The sequence below is a fragment of the Peromyscus eremicus genome, chromosome 3 (genome assembly GCF_949786415.1).
Source record: "Peromyscus eremicus chromosome 3, PerEre_H2_v1, whole genome shotgun sequence".
NCBI lineage: Eukaryota > Metazoa > Chordata > Mammalia > Rodentia > Cricetidae > Peromyscus > Peromyscus eremicus.
This window is the reverse complement of record NC_081418.1, coordinates 47,071,735-47,088,972: the sequence shown is the minus strand read 5'-3', so window position 1 is coordinate 47,088,972 and position 17,238 is coordinate 47,071,735. Positions and strand designations below refer to the sequence as shown.

The window sequence follows — 17,238 nt, the reverse complement described above, 5'->3', positions numbered from 1 at the left end:
TATCCTTGTTCTTTAATCCTAAGGGGGGAAAAATTCTGAATCTGTTAGTATATGGTATTATAGAAAAATACCCTTAATAGACCCACCCTAAAAATACCCTACTTCTATTACCAGTCACTTTTAAATGTTATTTTTTTGTGATAAACTGATAGTCAGCAGACTACATTGCTTATGTAGTATACACTGCTGTTAAAACTAATAGGAGCTAGGCATGGTAATTCATCCCTGTAATCCCAATACTCAGGACACAAGACAGGAAGCTCTGGGGCCAGCCTGGGCTATAGCTCAAGATTGTCTCAAACAGCCAAAACAAAGAAATAAGGTAGGACTAGGAATTCTTTTAAATAGACATGTTACATCCCAGTAACGTAAGTTTCAGAGCACTGTATCTTAGATTATAAAAACAGATGGTATATTTAATTTGTTTTTATAAGTCATCATTCTGTTACTAATTGTATTTAGCATTTGAAGGCTTAATAGTCCTCATGCTCTGGAATATTCTGAGGATCAGAGAAAGTAGTGATCGTTCGGTTTTTAGTACAGTACTTGTCTCCCTGATATATTTGTATATTTGATCCTTTTCTGTGCCAACTACATTGTGAAGTAGGAGAAATTGTTTCCCTTTCCTCAGTACCCTACAATATAGTGAAAATTTTCTGTGACGGGCCAGATAGTAAATGCTGTAGACTTCTTGTACCCTCTAGTCTCTGTCATAAAAAACTACTCATCTCTGCCACCAGATCACCAGAGTAGCCATACCTACTTACAAACAAGTAAGTGGCTGCAAGTTTTTATTAGCAAAACTGCACAGATGTTGTTAATAGAAGCTTGGTCAATATTTGTTGAATTAACTTACAAATTGTCTTTAAAATGTTTCTTAAGCACTGATGATGTAGTTCAGTGATACAGCACTTGCCTTCAATAAGCAGACCTTTGAGTTTGATTACACACAAACACCCTCTGTGTGTGTGTGTGTGTGTGTGTGTGTGTGTGTGTGTGTGTGTGTTTTCTCTCAGGCTTCAACAGATGAGATGAGACATCCTGTCTGCATTTTACAAGGTTCTGCACTTTTTTGTAAGACACACAATTAAGTTGCAAGTATCTCAAGGGAACTATGTCTCATCCTGACATTTTTGCCCAAAAAAGCCATGGGTAGTTTTCAACTAAAGATGGCACAGAATACAGGACTTATAATCAGGAGATCTAACTGACCCTAAACCAAGTTCCTTATCTCTCTGAACTTAAGAACCCCAGTGTATAATAAAGTAGTTAGTTAACAGTACCTTACTTCATAACACTGCTGTGAGAAAAAAGTAAGATTTGTCTATAATATGTTAAAAACCAAAAATTACCAAAATGTAAGGGTCATAATAATGTTTAGTATTAAATTAGAAGTCATGGGGGCTACTGTCTATATTGTCTTTATATAGTGTATCTAGTATAATATGCAAATTAAATGTGCTATCAAGTCTTGTACCAGTAAATAAAATTTTACAATGTATGTAATTTATGTATTTGGATAGTTTTTCATGTCACTAAATACCAAATCCATTTTTAGTAGTCTCTGAAATGGAACAGTATCATCTGTAAGATCCTTGGCAATGGTAATATTTAAATATACATTCAGTTAAAAGTTTCTCAGGTTTGCAATATCTTAATACAGTAGGAAATGGTGGCACATACTTAGATGGGATGATAGAAAAGCAGTAAGAGACTGATGTCACTGAGCATATGTCCAGTAAGGGTGTAGTGTTCCTAAGTATGCAGTTACACCATGAGACAGGAATATTTATTTTCATTAAACCATTATATAATAAGCATTAGTGAATATGAGGCACTGTCCAGGGTGTCAGGTTACAAAGACGACTACAATAAGGACCCTGTGATAATGGAATGCAGCTTAAGTCTGTAAAATTGTCTGTTACTCCAGTGAGTAATAAGAGGAGTAGAGTTCTGTTGTGAGTAACAGAACCCCCTATTACAGGACTCTACGCAAGACTGTGTCTCAAGATAAGCTGCCTAATGGTTACAGTCCAAGGCTGAGCCACTGGCTCTACTGTATATATAGTTATCATCAGCCCACCTTCTGTACCCTGCCAGCCCTGTGGTCTTTATGGTTACAGAGTGAGTATTGGACCTGCAGGGATTATCTGTTTTTGGAAAGGAGGAAGGAAAAAGAGGTGAGAATGTTCTTCTGAGCTTTTACTGAAAAAAGGTGATGCATGAAAGAAGCTGTAGTTATATCTTATATATCATACACACACACACACACACACACACACACACACACACACACACATATACATATAGATGGTGACCTCTAGATTGAAGAGAGCTTGAGAATTCTATTTCTTTTCAACCTCTATGTGTAAAGAAAAAACAGAGATAAAGAGGTTGTTTTACTGGCCTTCAAGAGAGCCAGGAGATAGTGTTCATTCAGCTCAATATGATAGACAACATGCCACGGACAAACAGAAGCTGGAGCCGACTGCCTGGGATATCCAGAAAGCCTTCCTAGAATGTAACAACTGAACAGGAGTTAATTGAGTGCAGAACAGACAATGTTTTTGTTCCTTTGCATTTTTCAGTTGGTGGGATATTTAATATCAAATAAAGGAAAATAAACTGTTTTCATTTAAACACCAGGAGTATATAGGAGAACAAAGTGAGTACATCCTCAGACCTCACAGACCTCATTTTCTAAAGGCAGAAATTTTAATTTCAGATAGTAACAAGTACTTCAGGAAAATAAAATAGAAAATGCCTTTATAATATTTTAAAAAGTTAATTATTTGGATAGAAAATTTTTTGAGGGTATATCTTCCTCTTAGGCAAAATAAACACAGCATGATTAAACATTTCTTTGAAGATTTATCATCGTCGACATCATCCTGTTTGGGGCCTTTTGTAAAGCCCTGGGAGTGCAAAGACTAATAGGATTGGCTCCTGCTATCAACATGTGTACTGTGGTAAAGAACGAGTTTGTAAGAAAAGATGTCAGATTGACTTTAGGAGATGTTGAATTTGAGGTGTTTGTGAGGCTTGATACAGATACATTTCAAAGCCGATAGGTAGGGAGGGAGGGTGAGGCTTAAAGTTGAAGGTAGATGTTCAGGGTAGGGATAAAGGAAACAGATACAGGGAGCAGCACGTGTTAGGGAAGTACTGGGCAAGAGCTAATGTAGCTAGAGTTTTCCTGCCTGGCCCACAGTCAGGACAAATCTCTCTCACCTGCCAGTCCCACAGCCGCTCAGACCCAACCAAGTAAACACAGAGACTTACATTGCTTACAAACTGTATGGCCGTGGCAGGCTTCTTGCTAACTGTTCTGATAGCTTAAATTAATCCATTTCTACAAATCTATACCTTGCCATGTGGCTCGTGGCTTACCGGCATCTTCACATGCTGTTTCTCATCATGGCGGCTGGCAGTATCTCTCTGACTCAGCCTTCCACTTCCCAGCTTTATTCTCCTCCTTGGCCCACCTATACTTCCTTGCCTGGCCACTGGCCAATCAGTGATTTATTTATTGACCAATCAGCAACACACTTGACATACAGACCATCCCACAGCAAGCTAACATGTGAAAGAGGAGGAAACTGAAGAAAGAAGTCCAGGGAAGGGTAGTACAGGGTAGTGTTACAATACCATGTACCCCTCACTACTCTTAGGTCAGCCAGCAGGGGCTGGGAAGCTTAGAGACTGTCTTAAGAGTCCATAAGGGAACTGAGGTATCATTCAAGGCAGAAGCATCAATGAAAGAAGGCTCAGGTGGAGATAGAGACATCGGGAGATATGATAGGTTTTTTAGAAGCTACAGTGTGGGTGAGAAAGCATTTGTCAAGAAGTAAGAGATAAGTAATGTTCTTGTTTGCTTTCTCTTAACTGTGATAAACACCATGACCAGAAGCATCTTAGGGGAAGAAATGTTTATTCAGCTTACACTTCCAGGTCAGTGTCCATCATCAAGAAGTCAGAGCAGGCTCAAAAGCAGGAACTGAAGCAGAAACTGTGGAGGGAAGAACACTGCTTTCTTGGCTGTCTCTCTGGCTCATGCTCAAGTAGCTTTCATATACAACTCAGGTGCCATCGGCCTAGGGATGATGCCACCCATACCAGTTAAGATAATGTCTCATAGATAACACCCCAGGCAGTTGAAGTTCCCTCTTCCCAGGTGACTCTAAGGTAGAGTGTCAAGTTGACAAAAATGAAGCCGATAGTAAGCAGATTGCTTGTGGCTTTTTGTTATTTGTCTCCATTCTCATTAATGAGGATGTCACTAAAGACTCTTAGGAAAGTGAAGAGAATTGTGAGCATTGTGTTTGAGAAAGATCACCCACATAGATGTGAGTAGTCCGAACTGCATGCTGCATGATAAAGAAGCAAAACCAAATAGCAAACTATTGCATCTAAAAGTTGAGAAGATCCTGAAAATAAGGATAGCAATGGAGAAGGTAGTTGGGAAACATTAAGATAGTGCAGACTTAATGACTGGTTAGGTGGAAAGTCAACAAGAAAAGCTTCCAAGTGTGCTCACCTTCCTTGGCTAAGTTCCTCACTATGAGAGAACACTGAAAAGCAGTGAGTGTGTAGGGAGAAGCTACAGGCTTGTTTTAGGATGTGTGGTTCAGCTAATGAGAAGCACCCGAGCACGCTTTGCAGCTCTATAATGAATGGGGAATATGTACAGGACAGCCAGAAAGGGTGGAAGGAGGAGAGCAAGAGGAAGGAGGGCCAGGCCAGACAGAGTAGAGAAACGTAGCCATCCTGTCTTGCAAGTGGGCAGGCGTATTGAGGTAGGAGTTGGTCCTCACTGCTCAGATACATTAACACCCAGTGATCTCAGCATTTAGAGAACAATACAACTCATTCCAACTTAGGTCAGTTGCCAGTTGTGTACTATGTCTATTTTTCCTCTCCTTTTAGGAAGGGAAACTGAGTTTACTTTGTCTTCCACTTTTATTTTACCAGTTTACCCTAACTAAGTAACAAAGGTTCAAAAGTTTGTTTGAAAATGAATAAGACTGAGCAGCCTCAGGCTGTTACATAGGTATAACACTATTTACAGCTCCTTCTGTTTGTGAGGGCTGCGCAGAGTTGCAGCGTTGGAATAACAAAAAGATAGCAAAGGATAGTAGTGGCTAAGAGCTGCAGTAAGCACTACTTACGTCAAATAATTAAACATTGCTGGCACATTTTAACTTTGAGAGTCAACATACACACAAGTTTTACAGACCAGAATATAACAGTTAATCCTAAAGTACATAAAATTTGGCAAATTTAAAGTTCCCTAGGGAGAATCACAGGCAAATCCAGGAGGGTATCTAATAATACTACTTTATGGAAAATGATACACCATCAAAATGTATGAAGAAACGTAGATCCAAATAACTTTAAATTTGCAAAGCAACAATATGATACATTAAGTATAAGAAAGTGGGAGTCTGAGGAAGTAAGCGGGTGTTAGTAAGCTAGGACTCATCGTCTCTGTAGCAGGAAATCAAGATAAAATCTAAAGCTAGCAACTCAAATAGTAACAGGAATATATTATCTAAAGCTATGGAAATTATCACATAACTAAAAATGAATGCACAAAAATGACTTGCTTCCTAAAGAAAGGGATAGGGCCAGATACACCCAAATTCTCCAGTAACTTCATTAGTCTTAAAAAACCACTTTCCTTAATATTCTCACCCATTTTTTGTTATTATAGGAATTGCCTTTTAATTTCATTTAAAACACTAGCATTAGTTGTATCTGGCCTATAGAATTGTAAATATTTTGTCAACTAAATGTTGTCATAATAGAAATTCACTCTAATAGGAACTTTTTGAAAAGATTTTGGGCTGCTGAGAATTATTGAGAGCCTGAGAAGTGGAAGCTGGGTAGCTTAGGGCTTTGAGTAGCAGGGATCTTTCAGATGTTTGATGTAGGTAAAGCCACAGTTAAGTGAGCTCCAACTCCCTGTAGTCATCCCCAATCCTCCCTCCTAGCTCCTCTCAACTGTGTGTGTGTGTGTGTGTGTCCGTCCCTGTCCATCCCACAGAGTCTAGTTGGTGCTGACCATACATTCCTAGATATGAGGCTATCCACTAGAAAGTAGCTGACCTACCAGGAGCCATACCCTTTAAAAACAAAACAAAACTGTCTCATCCTCTCTCTTTCCCCAGAAGCCAAGGGATATGTTGTTTTGAAACTTAGTTAATTGGATAAATATGATAAGTAAAAGCTGATCCACTGTTTTCCATGCTGATGCTGAGTTGTGGTGGTGGTTTAAATGAGAATGAGAATGTCCCCAGTAAGCTCATACTTGAATGCTTGGTCCCTTGTTGGTGGAACTGTTTGGGGGAAGGATTAGGAGGTGTGGCCTTGTTGGAGGAGGTGTGTCACTGTAGTTGGGTTTATGGGTCAGAGGTAAGCTCTCAGCTATTGCTCTAGTGTCGTGCCATGATGGTCATGGACTAACACTCTAAAACTGTAACCAAGCCCCCAATTAAATGCTTTCTTTTATAAGTTGCCTTGGTCATAGAGTTTCTTCACAGTAATAGAACAATACCCATATTGGTGGAAATATTAAGGCAACTCCACGTAGTTAAAAGGGAGGTTTCTTTTGTGAGGTAACTTAAAAGTAAAGGGATAGGTTACAGGGTCTGGGAAAGGTGTGGCGCAGTCCGGCAGTGTTCTCTGGAGAACTCTGCTTGGCCTACCTCCAGTGTCCAGGATCCAGGAACCAAGAGAGCCGGCACATCTGGATCTCAGGTCTTAAGGGCTCCTCTCTCCGCCCGGCCTCATAGGTGTGACAGTTACTGGAAGCCTCAATGGGGGTAGTACTTCCAGGGCAAAGCTGGAACAGCTACCCACTACATACCCAAGACAGTTGTTTTGTTTCTTATAATTTCTAACACCTGGAAAATGATAATGTACTATAAATTTTTTTATCTTACTTCTGTGTGTATGTGAGTGTGGTCATGGACATGTCATAGCACAGAGTGAAGGACAGAGGACACCTCTCCAGTGTTGGGTTTAGTCCTTCACCGGGGGTTCCAGGGATCAGAGTAGAAAAGGCCTATGCCACTTAGCCACCTCTGACACTCACTGTTCTGTAGTGTGAGTTCAGTTAATGACGGTGTCTCCTCTCTTTTCCAGGGTGCTGATAAGACTGTGAAAGGCCCAGACGGACTGACTGCTGTTGAAGCCACTGACAACCAGGCAATCAAAGCTCTTCTCCAGTAATGGATGGATGGATGGATGGACTGATAACTTGGGAAGAATGACTCTCCTGTGGCCTCACACTGCTGCCTGTCTGTCTGTCACTTTCTATCTGCCAGCTTCTTCAGCTAAATACTTTAAGAGGGGTGAGGGGAGAGAGAAATTCATAACAAATCAGACTACCAAGGGAGGGAAAAACATGTTTTGGAGGAGCAGTGGGGAATGTGATCAGCCTTTTACTGGGATTCCTGATCAAACCAGCCTCTTTTCCATTTCTGGTAAAATATACAGCTTATACCCAAGGGAGAGCAAAAATACAGTGTATGGGGATCATTGGACCTTCTCAGCTCCCTAGCTGATTATTAATTGGTGTGTTGAAGGTCTGACTGTACAAGGCCAACTTTACTTACTGGGTAGCCCTAGCTGTGAGCAGTAGTGGCTGCTGTTATGTCAACTTAGGGTGCTGAGACAAGCAATTAGCTACAGCCTTCTGCCTTAAGAGTGCACTCCCCTGGGGGTTCCTGGCTAGGTAAGAGCGCTTGCTGCCTGAGGTTAGTGACCAAAATCTTGAAAGACTTTAATCTTTATGTGAAAGCTCCGATAAGCAGCGCACCCCTAAATTGCTGGATGACTAAACTTTGGATTTTCTCTCCCCTTTCACATCAATTTTATGTCTCTTTAGATAAAACTGACTAGTTTTATTTATAAAATGTTAAATTCTAGGAGCCTAAAGGAGGAATCATTCCAGTATGCCTATTTCTTTTTTTCTCCTTTAGACTCAGACATTTATATAACATTGAAACACTTTGAGACTCCTGCTGGTAGTAAAAGGAGATTTAAAAATAAAATCATAGCCATAAGCGTGTTAGTATCTTATAAAGAGAGAACAGTTGTCTTAGTACTTAACGGATTTTCTTCATTTGCTATTTGAGTGACTCAGCCTTAGTTGTGTTTGGAGAATGAAGACAATTCTTTGGAATGCCTCTCTAAGACCCACCATGGATGCTGACTTTGTAGTGCACCAAAGCTATCACTGGGGTGAGATGTACTGTTTGGATAGATGGAACCTCATCCCTTCAAAAACATGCTTGTTACCAGGTTTCCCTGAGCTGTCGATTGACTCTTGCTGGGCCAACACCACCCCGCCTGCATAGTGTTTTTGTTTATCTTAACAATCATGCATTGCATACATGTAAAATATTCTGTGTTCTTAGAATACAGTGCCCTAAAATGGTGTTCTTCGAACCTTCAGAAAATTTAGACTTACCTCTAAATTTTAATTCATGAACAATAAGATGAGTTAAAACATACAACCTTAGATTTGATATCCTACATTTAAGATTTCTTTGACTTGCCATCCATACAGGCTTACAAAAACTATTCCAATCTTTCCTTAGCCAAGTCATGCAATAATTGAATGTACCTCAAATTTGTAAAGGGTGGGTGGGATAGGGACTTATATTCAGATTATGGATAATAAAAAAAAACTAATAATTTTTTTTAAAGGCAATGTAGCATTCTATAGCAGGATTAAACTATTACCAAGAACAGTCAGCCTGGCTAAATAACTATTGATCAGTTGATGGTTGGTTGGCGTGTGTGTGTGTGTGTGTGTGTGTGTGTGTGTGTGTGTGTGTGTTATCCCATGAACTCTTTTTTATCCTGTGGCTTTTTCACTTTCAACTAACCTGACCCTGTAATTTTCTATGTCCAAGAAAACAATCACAAAACAATAGTTTAAATACTTTGGTATATTTGGCTAACTCTGCTGTCTTAATGCAACCTACTAGAGTTGGACATCCTACACTTGATCTTAGCCAAAAGGCCAAAAAGCTATAGAGTTGGACATCCTGATAGTAAGTGGAGGGCACTCACTCGATCAGTCTGTAACTATCAATGTAATGCACCAGGGTGTCTTGAGACCGTTGTTTTCACCTCTTGGCATACTGCTATTTTAAAGGCTTGAATTTTAACCCTTTACACGGTTTTCAGTTTTTCTTTCAAAGTGTTTTGTTACAGTTGGCTATTGCAGAGAGTAGATTGTCTTAGCATTCTCAAACTTGGTCTGCTTTCTACAGTCGTTATGGTACTGAACCCGTAGGATTCTTTGTACAGTGTGTCCTGGTGTTCCTTGTGATGCAGTAGAGGCTGGCCTGCCTTCCTCCCTTTGGTGACCATTTTGTAAACCATAACTAGGAAGCGATTGCTTGAGAAAATAGCATATAAACATAGACTAGGATAGACTGACCAGGATGGTTTACAGTTTCTTTAAAAAAATAAATAAATACAAATAAAAAACTAGGTTATTTATAATGTATTTCTGAACCACTTGGCAGAGAAATTCATGACGCTTAATGTTAATATTTTTGAATAAAGGAAGCTAAAATGTCTGTTTTTGGTACTACACGCATTAATAAAAGGTTAAGTTTTGTTCTCCTCTGAAGTACTATTTAACATCTCAGAAAAAAAAACTGCATGTTCTATAGTTTTATATCACATCCATCATTTCATATGCACTGTATCAAATAAAAACAGGTAATTTGCCTTTTGGTGGTTAGTGTACTAACAAATCCCCCACAGCTTCATGCCGGCATCTGTAGATTTAAGTTCTAATACAGCACTTGCACATCCCAGCTCACCTTTCTAGAGCCAGCTGGGCACAGAAGAAAGGCAATAACTGCAGCATGTGGATGCTCAGACAAGTAGCCTTCTATTCATTTCTTTCTTTCCCAGATAAAGGAGCTTCAATTTATGTGTACTTGATTTTTTTTTTTCAGCTCAGCTGCTGAATTTCTTCCTGTAATATTGTATACTTGGTTGTGTGTAGAAGAAGCTGGTAAGAGTGCCCTCCTACATAAATAAGCAATTGCAGTGTTTTGCATGCAAACTTTAAAACTTTAAATTGTCCTGATTCTATTTTGTAAATGGAGAAACAATCAATCTTTCTAAGCAGTATGGAGGAAGACTAGTGCTTTGTGCACTTTTGGTATATTTGAGTTCTTGGTTCCACAATGTCATTCCTTTGACACAGTTGGGTTTCTCATAAGTATCCTAGTTCATGTACATCCGAATGCTAACTAATACTGTGTTTAAGTTTCGTGTTGCAAGAACAAATGGAATAAACTTGAATTGTGCTACAGATAACACGTCAGCAACATGTTTATCTCCCAGTCACTGTCACCTTCCTTTCCAGACATCCTTCAACTATATGAAAAACTTGACTGACTTGATCTTTTAATTTGATTTTATCCCACTTCTAGAAGAAATGAGTGGGGAAAGAAACTAAATATTAAAGACCTAATGGGACTAGATTGTGCTACTTAGGGAGAGGCGCTTACTTCAGTGTTAGTCTTCTGATACACACTGTTGCTGTATACAGGTCCAGGAACCCTCCTTACTGACTGAGAACAAGACACTGCCAATAGAGCATTGGAGTTATTGATTGACGTTGAAGAAAATAGGTCACGAGCTGTCTTTGCAGTTCTTCATTGCTCTCTTAGGTTGCTGCTTTTTTCTTGAAGACCTACATTTCCCAAATTAATGACCGCTCATACATTTAGGGTATACTTTTCTGGATGAATGATCTCTTTGAATCTCAAAACTGAACTACATTATATATGAAATCAGTTTGTTTCTGTTGTAATCTTTGTTGATACCAGAAAACTTTTTAAAAGATATCCATTAGTAAAAGTGAGGAAACAACATGCCAGCGTTAAGATACCGCAAACCCTGTTGTTGGCTAAAGTATAAACGGGTATCTGGTATGGCTTTAGCTGAATGTGTTCACAGAAATTTTTTCAGATAATTCTCATTTTAAGGTGTTGGTGGCACATGCCTTTAATCCCAGCACTTGGGAGGCAGAGGCAAGTAGGTCTCTATGAGTTCAAGGCCAGCCTGGTCTAAGAGCAAGTTCCAGGACAGCCAGGGCTACACAGAGAAACCCTGTCTCGAAAAGCCAAATAATAATAATAATAATAATAATAATAATGTCTTTAAGAAGAGGCTTCAGTCTGTTTAAATGCAATAAAGGGAATGGAGCCCCTTTATATAACACTTGGAGAGCAAACTAGTAAATATGGGTAGAAGGCATACCTGTAAAGAAGGGTGAACTTAACACCTAACTTACTTTGTCTTCGAGAACAACTGCACAGAACTCGCCCACTGCACAGTGCACACACTGCTCTGACTTCTCTGTCTGCAAGATCAGTGACCTCCGAGTGTGGTCTCTAGACCAACTGCATTGCCCCAACTTAGAAAGTTGATATAAATGCAAATTGTCAAATCCCAGCTGAGACCTCTAAGAGTCAAATTCTGGGCTGGGCCTCTGGAGGATTTTGATGCACGCTAAAAGGAAAGAACCGTGAAAATAGCCATAGAGAGAGAACATCAAATATCAGGCATGGTTTCCCAGAGATGAGGGAATAGATACTGTAAAGTGAAGTTCTCAGCACCCAAGAAAATCATCAAATGAGCTTGAGTATGCTTTGGCTGAAAGAAGGTTTAACTGTAAACCTCAGGATGCAATACTGTTAGAATGATCCTTGATTTTTTTCTTAATAATGTATGTCATACCAGTTGTTTTAGACAGTATTTCTGTAGTTCACCAGCCCAAAGTTATCATCTCCACAGCTAAATTTCTAAGACCTATGCCTTGCCTAAGCTTCACCCCTCTTTTTAGTCTCCGTAATCCCCCAAAAGGTAGTATACGTGAGTGTTTGGAAAAGATCGTGAACCAGTGTCATACTTCCTACCATCAGGTTCAGGTGGGATTGCTCTAGCAGCAAACCTGTATGTCCACCAATTCAGAGAGCACTAAGGCTGAGTTCTACCCTGCAGCATATGAAGTGGAACCCACTACCGTGGATGCACCTCTACTGGCTGAGGAACAGCAGCCTTTGGCCCAGGTCTCCAGGATACAATGTCTTCCTTCACCCACATTGCAGAATGGCCTCCTCCTCCTGACTTGATGATGTCACTCACCCAGTGAGCTTTCCCAGGTATAAGCCAGATCAGCACACAGAAGCCTCTTCAAGGCTTTTTTACTTCATTGAAGTACAGTTGTTGATAAAGAAGAAAGTTATCAGCAACTTGAATAGTGCTTGACCATGGCAGACATTCACCCTGTCCTTAGTTAAAGCTATCAAACCATTATACATTAACATATGAGAGACATTTTGATTCACTGAGTCAGCTGAAGTCAAGGAGCCCCTAAATAAAACCAGTACAAACCCAGATGGATGAGATGGAAATATACAGTAACACAGACACAATATTTCATTGAAATGCTGACTACCAGGTCAAATGCAGGGAACCCTCTGCTGTTGTGGGATATGCTGAAACAGCTGTAAATGACATAGCAGAACAAAAGATCCATCCAGCCCCCCTAGCAACTTCCGTAGGCTCAGCTGCGACGACAGTTCTGGACAGAACACTAGGTCACATGTGACAATATTCATAGCAACAGCATCTTGTATAGAAGAAAATAACTTCTAGCTATTGGATACTGGTTTTGAGACTGCTACTAGGTAAGCACATTTTTAAAGAATTGCAAATTTTTGAACTGACAATCTAAAGGGGTACTGTGTATTGCATGTCTTCTTCCTAGTATCTGATAATGATCACCATTTATCCCGGGAACAAGCTACCATGTCTGTGTTGCAGTGGATTGTGACTTTCTGGTCAGATTTCAGTAAACTTGAAAGTAGTGCTCAGATCTGAATGTACTGAGAGTGGAATATATGCCGATTTGACCCTCCAGGGGAATGGCCTACTCACCACCGCCAGCCTAGCAGGCAGGGAGGGTGGCAACCCTGGTGAGTTCTGCACTAGAGCTCTCAAGTAGCCTGTCCTAATGGGAGCCAACAGAAGCTCAGCACTTCTTCAAGGACCTAAAATGCCTCTGGACTCATGGACAGGACCATGCAGCAAAAAAATGTTTTCCAATATTTGCTCCCCAAAACACAGAGGGCATTGAAAATTGATTTTCATCTTTTTTCTCCCTCTTATAACTCAGATAAATCCTGTAGTTCACCTCATCTTCTGTAACTTTAAATGTCCCATGTCACTATAAGTAATTCTTCCCAAAGTAACAATAATCCATAAAAAAAAAAAAAAACCCAATGGAAATGTGGACAGTCGCCACAGGCAACAGAACAGCTCACCAGGGCAGTGTTGGGCTTCAATAGTCCAAAGAGAAAATTCCTCCCCAAGACAGCTAGTCCTAATGTGTTTTGGTTGCACAATGCAAGTAGATTATCTTTTAAACATTTAAATTCTTCCACGTCCAAAAGTTGAAGAAAAATATAAAGATATAAGTAAATATGAAATATCTTTTAAAATGAGACATTACCTTTAAATTTCAAAAGGCATGGCTTTAAGAGGAAATCTGGCTGCTTAAACATCGGGGAATTTATTTGGTCTAATCGTTCTCATCCAGAACAATTTCACTTGCTAGAGTGTGTTTTCTCTCTCAAGGTGCTCACTAGTTTTATTGGTGAGTCAAAGGTATGTCTCAACATGCCTGCTATTAGTACTGAACAAAAAGAAGGTAGCTGTGGTTACTGGTTTTCTCTTGCCAGAGTTGTCAGGGTTTGAATTTGCCCCTTGCTTCCTGACATACTATGTTTAGTTTTGTCATGCTGTGAAGCAACCCTTGAGATTTTTTTCTAAAACTTACATTCATGTTTTGGCTCCACTCTTCTTCCCCTTTGAAGTTGCCTGCTCATGAAGGAGGATATATGTTTTCTTCATAAGTCTGTGGGCTAATTATACAGAGGGGGAGGTGTGGAAGCAGATTCCAAATATAGGATTCTGGACCATGCGCCTTCAAAGTCAGCCCACAACTATGGAGCAGCACTTCCTGTTACCAGACCCAGAGGAAATCCTGCAGTGACCAAATTCCGTATGTCCACAAACATATCCATCCAATGAAAATGAAAAAGTTCTCTTTGCTCAGCCCTGCTCTCCTCCCCTAATGATATTCAGTGGGTCTAAGAAAGTACAATTAGATCTTCCAGATCTCCCTGGGATAATATGGCATCTTGAGTGACCCCAATTTCAACTATATTTACTAAGGGAATCAAAAATGCCAAGAGCACCTGTCCTTGAGCCTGAAGAAAGCTCTGAGAACTGATATCACAAGTTGGGAGCACAAAACAGGAAATTATTTTAAGGCTGTTTACAGTGATGAGTTTTGAGGCAGTTGTGCCAGATTTTCAGAAATCTAAAGGTGTTTTGGTTACAAGATTAAGTAGGATTCTAAAAGTATGGAAACGGGAACAGTGTTCCAGAAACAAGGATGTTGGACCATCTGGCTGACTCCTAAGGTACTTTTGTCATTTCAGAGAAAGCCCTCCAGATCACATCTCACCCAAGTTCTGGGTCTAAGCTAATACATGTCTGGGAAATCTTCACCACCCAGCCACCTACACTAAACATTTCTTGCCTTCCAAATAAAGTGCTAATTAAACAATTTATGTTCGCTATTCTTGTAACCACCTAAATTTAAAACCTGTATTTCATCTTGACTACGGTCATAGTTCCTTTTCAGTCATTTTCCACAAAAAACCAACAACACCGAGCTGAATGAATGTTCCATTCACGTTGCTGCCCCTGGTGCAGGATGTGTCCCAACTCCCAGCAGGAAGTCTTTCCTACTTGAAGGAGTCTTCCATTCAGACTCACTAACACCCTGCTTTTACTAGCTCATCCATTACAGGTTCAATTGGGTCCTCCAAAAAAAGAAATTGAAGTCCAGGACCTCAGAATGTGACCCCATTTGTAAACAGCTGGGGCCATTGTTATAAGACAATAGGAAGGCACGGACACAGATATTACCAAGTAAAGATAGAAGCAGACACAGGAGTGACAGCTGTCGGTCAAAGTCAAGGATGGACAGCCACCACAAGAAATGAGGAAGTGGGGAAGGATTCTAGGCTGGAGTCTGAGAGGGAACCCAGCCCTGCCAACATCCTGATTTCTGACTCGCAGCCTTCAGCACCAGGAGACATCCTCTGGTATTAATCCACCCAGTTTCCGGTGCTTCATCTGCCATTGTCTCCACGACCCTTTATTTCTGCCTGCTCATAAACCCCCTGAGACTGGCCTTTGATATTTTCAGTCTCCGGAGAGCACACGAATTCTCTAAAAGTCCTTGTAAGTGAATTGATCTAGTACTGTTTGAACTAACTTTTCCCTGGACCTGAGAATGAACCACTCTTAGGGACCACCACTGTCCTCATTTTGTGTCCCCATGCCTAGCACAGTGCCTGGCCTTTCATAGGTGCTCAAATACTTCAGTTACTTTAAAACTCTAGTACTCAAGTGTATGTCCTGGGTCCATCCCAGGTACACAGTATCTCCACCTTCTCTGAAAGAATTTGCTAATGAAATACCTTTAGTTTCTCCAGACAAAAGTGACAAAGGAAAGGGAAAACTATCGTTTTTTTCCCTAGTAGCCTCACTAATAAGTCATTAGAGCAGGCCTGGCAGGAAGCTCCTAGGGAGCCCATTAGTCCTTGGCGATCCCTCTTGGAAGAGAACCCTCCTCCCATGATCAGCCTTCCTGTTTATTAATACATGACAGGCTCGTCCTTTCACCCATTGTTACCCGGGCTTCCAGAGTCCTTTGAAGGCATAAATAAATGATAGTCAGCTGGTCTGTTTACCCCAGGAGGCTGTCAGTGCTGGGAATTCTGACAGCTCTCGTAGACAAAGTTTGCCACTGCCAAGGCCAATTGAGGGAGTCCTGTCCCGTTCACAGAGATGCTTGGTAATTCAAAGAAGCAACAGAATCAAACAGGACAAGTCTTCAAGTATGACAGCTGTGCAGGTGGCTTTTGAAATGGTTTCTACTTAGCAGGTCAGAGGACCTTAGCTCATCAGGTAAGTAAGTTCTCCAGAGTTCTGCAGGAACCACAGTGACTGGGGTATCAAAGTCAGGCAAGGGGCCCAACTGTCTTCCCCCAACCCACCTCGACAACCCTCTCCATTCACTGGTGTATCAGTCAGGAAGGGGCCCAGAAGATGTTTGCTCTCCCAAAGAGAGCCTTTGCCTGCCAAAGCCTTTTTTCCCCACCCACCTCCCCTGCCTTTCTCCAGCACGGGTATTTCTTCAGCCATAAATAACACTGAATCTTGCCACTCACTGAGTAGAGGAGACAGAGAAAAAGAGGGATAGTATAGGAAAGTCTAACCCTGAAAGAAAGTTAAAAGCCGAAGAAGGACCGATGGCTCAGTAGGTAGCAACATACCACCAAGGCTGAAGACCTGAGTTCTGTTCCCGGACCCAAATGATAGAAGGAAAGAACCAGCTCCTACAGGTTATCCTCAAACCTCAGCACAGTCTCACACATGCATGTACTTACATACAAATACACACACACACACACACACACACACACACACACGGAGAAGGAAAATGAAGAAATGATTAAAATGAAGGACAGAGAGTGCAGTAGAGATCAAGTGATGGCACAAATCATAGTAGGTCAAATCTGGGTCAGAGTTTTGCAAAGAAACACATTTTTAGAATGGATTTAGAAATCCATGGTGTTGGGGATTTAGCTCAGTGGTAGAGTGCTTGCATAGCAAGTGTAAGGCCCTGGGTTCAGTCCTCAGCTCCGGAAGAAAAAAAAAGCTATCAAAGGATAGATAGCAACTTTCTAACCCAAAACACTCAACACACTTCACTTTCCCAAAAGAAAAAGCAAAGGAATGCACTTGGGAGTGTAAAAAGAAGGGGTGGGAGATAGGCTCAGCCTTAAGGACGTATGTCATCTCTAACAGCTGCTGCTGACCATCTGCTTCCTCTCCAAAGTCCCTTTGGGCCTCTGAGTCATGGCTGCCAGCTGTGGATACTTCTGAACCTCTGTCGTGGATAACTCACTTTTGGGTAGTGTTAAGTCATCGTATAATCTAAGAAAGACTATTTTAACAAGGGGCTACACAATCTTCCAGGCCTTATAGTCAGTCCATCTATGAGGTGGCTGGAATGTAGTAGGGTGGCTTACTTTTGTTTCTAGGGGACCT

At 40.8% G+C, this 17,238-nt stretch overlaps 1 protein-coding gene across 1 annotated transcript in view; it reads left to right on the top strand.

The window, feature by feature from the left end:
- Nucleotides 1-10,353, top strand: part of Mtpn (myotrophin) — a 32,279-nt gene extending 21,926 nt beyond the window's left edge. The window contains exon 4 of the mRNA XM_059257569.1: nucleotides 7,147-10,353. Coding sequence (XP_059113552.1) covers nucleotides 7,147-7,233 — 87 coding nt within the window. The 3' untranslated portion in view covers nucleotides 7,234-10,353. The remainder of the gene's footprint in view (nucleotides 1-7,146) is intronic.
- The last annotated feature ends 6,885 nt before the right edge of the window (nucleotides 10,354-17,238 follow it).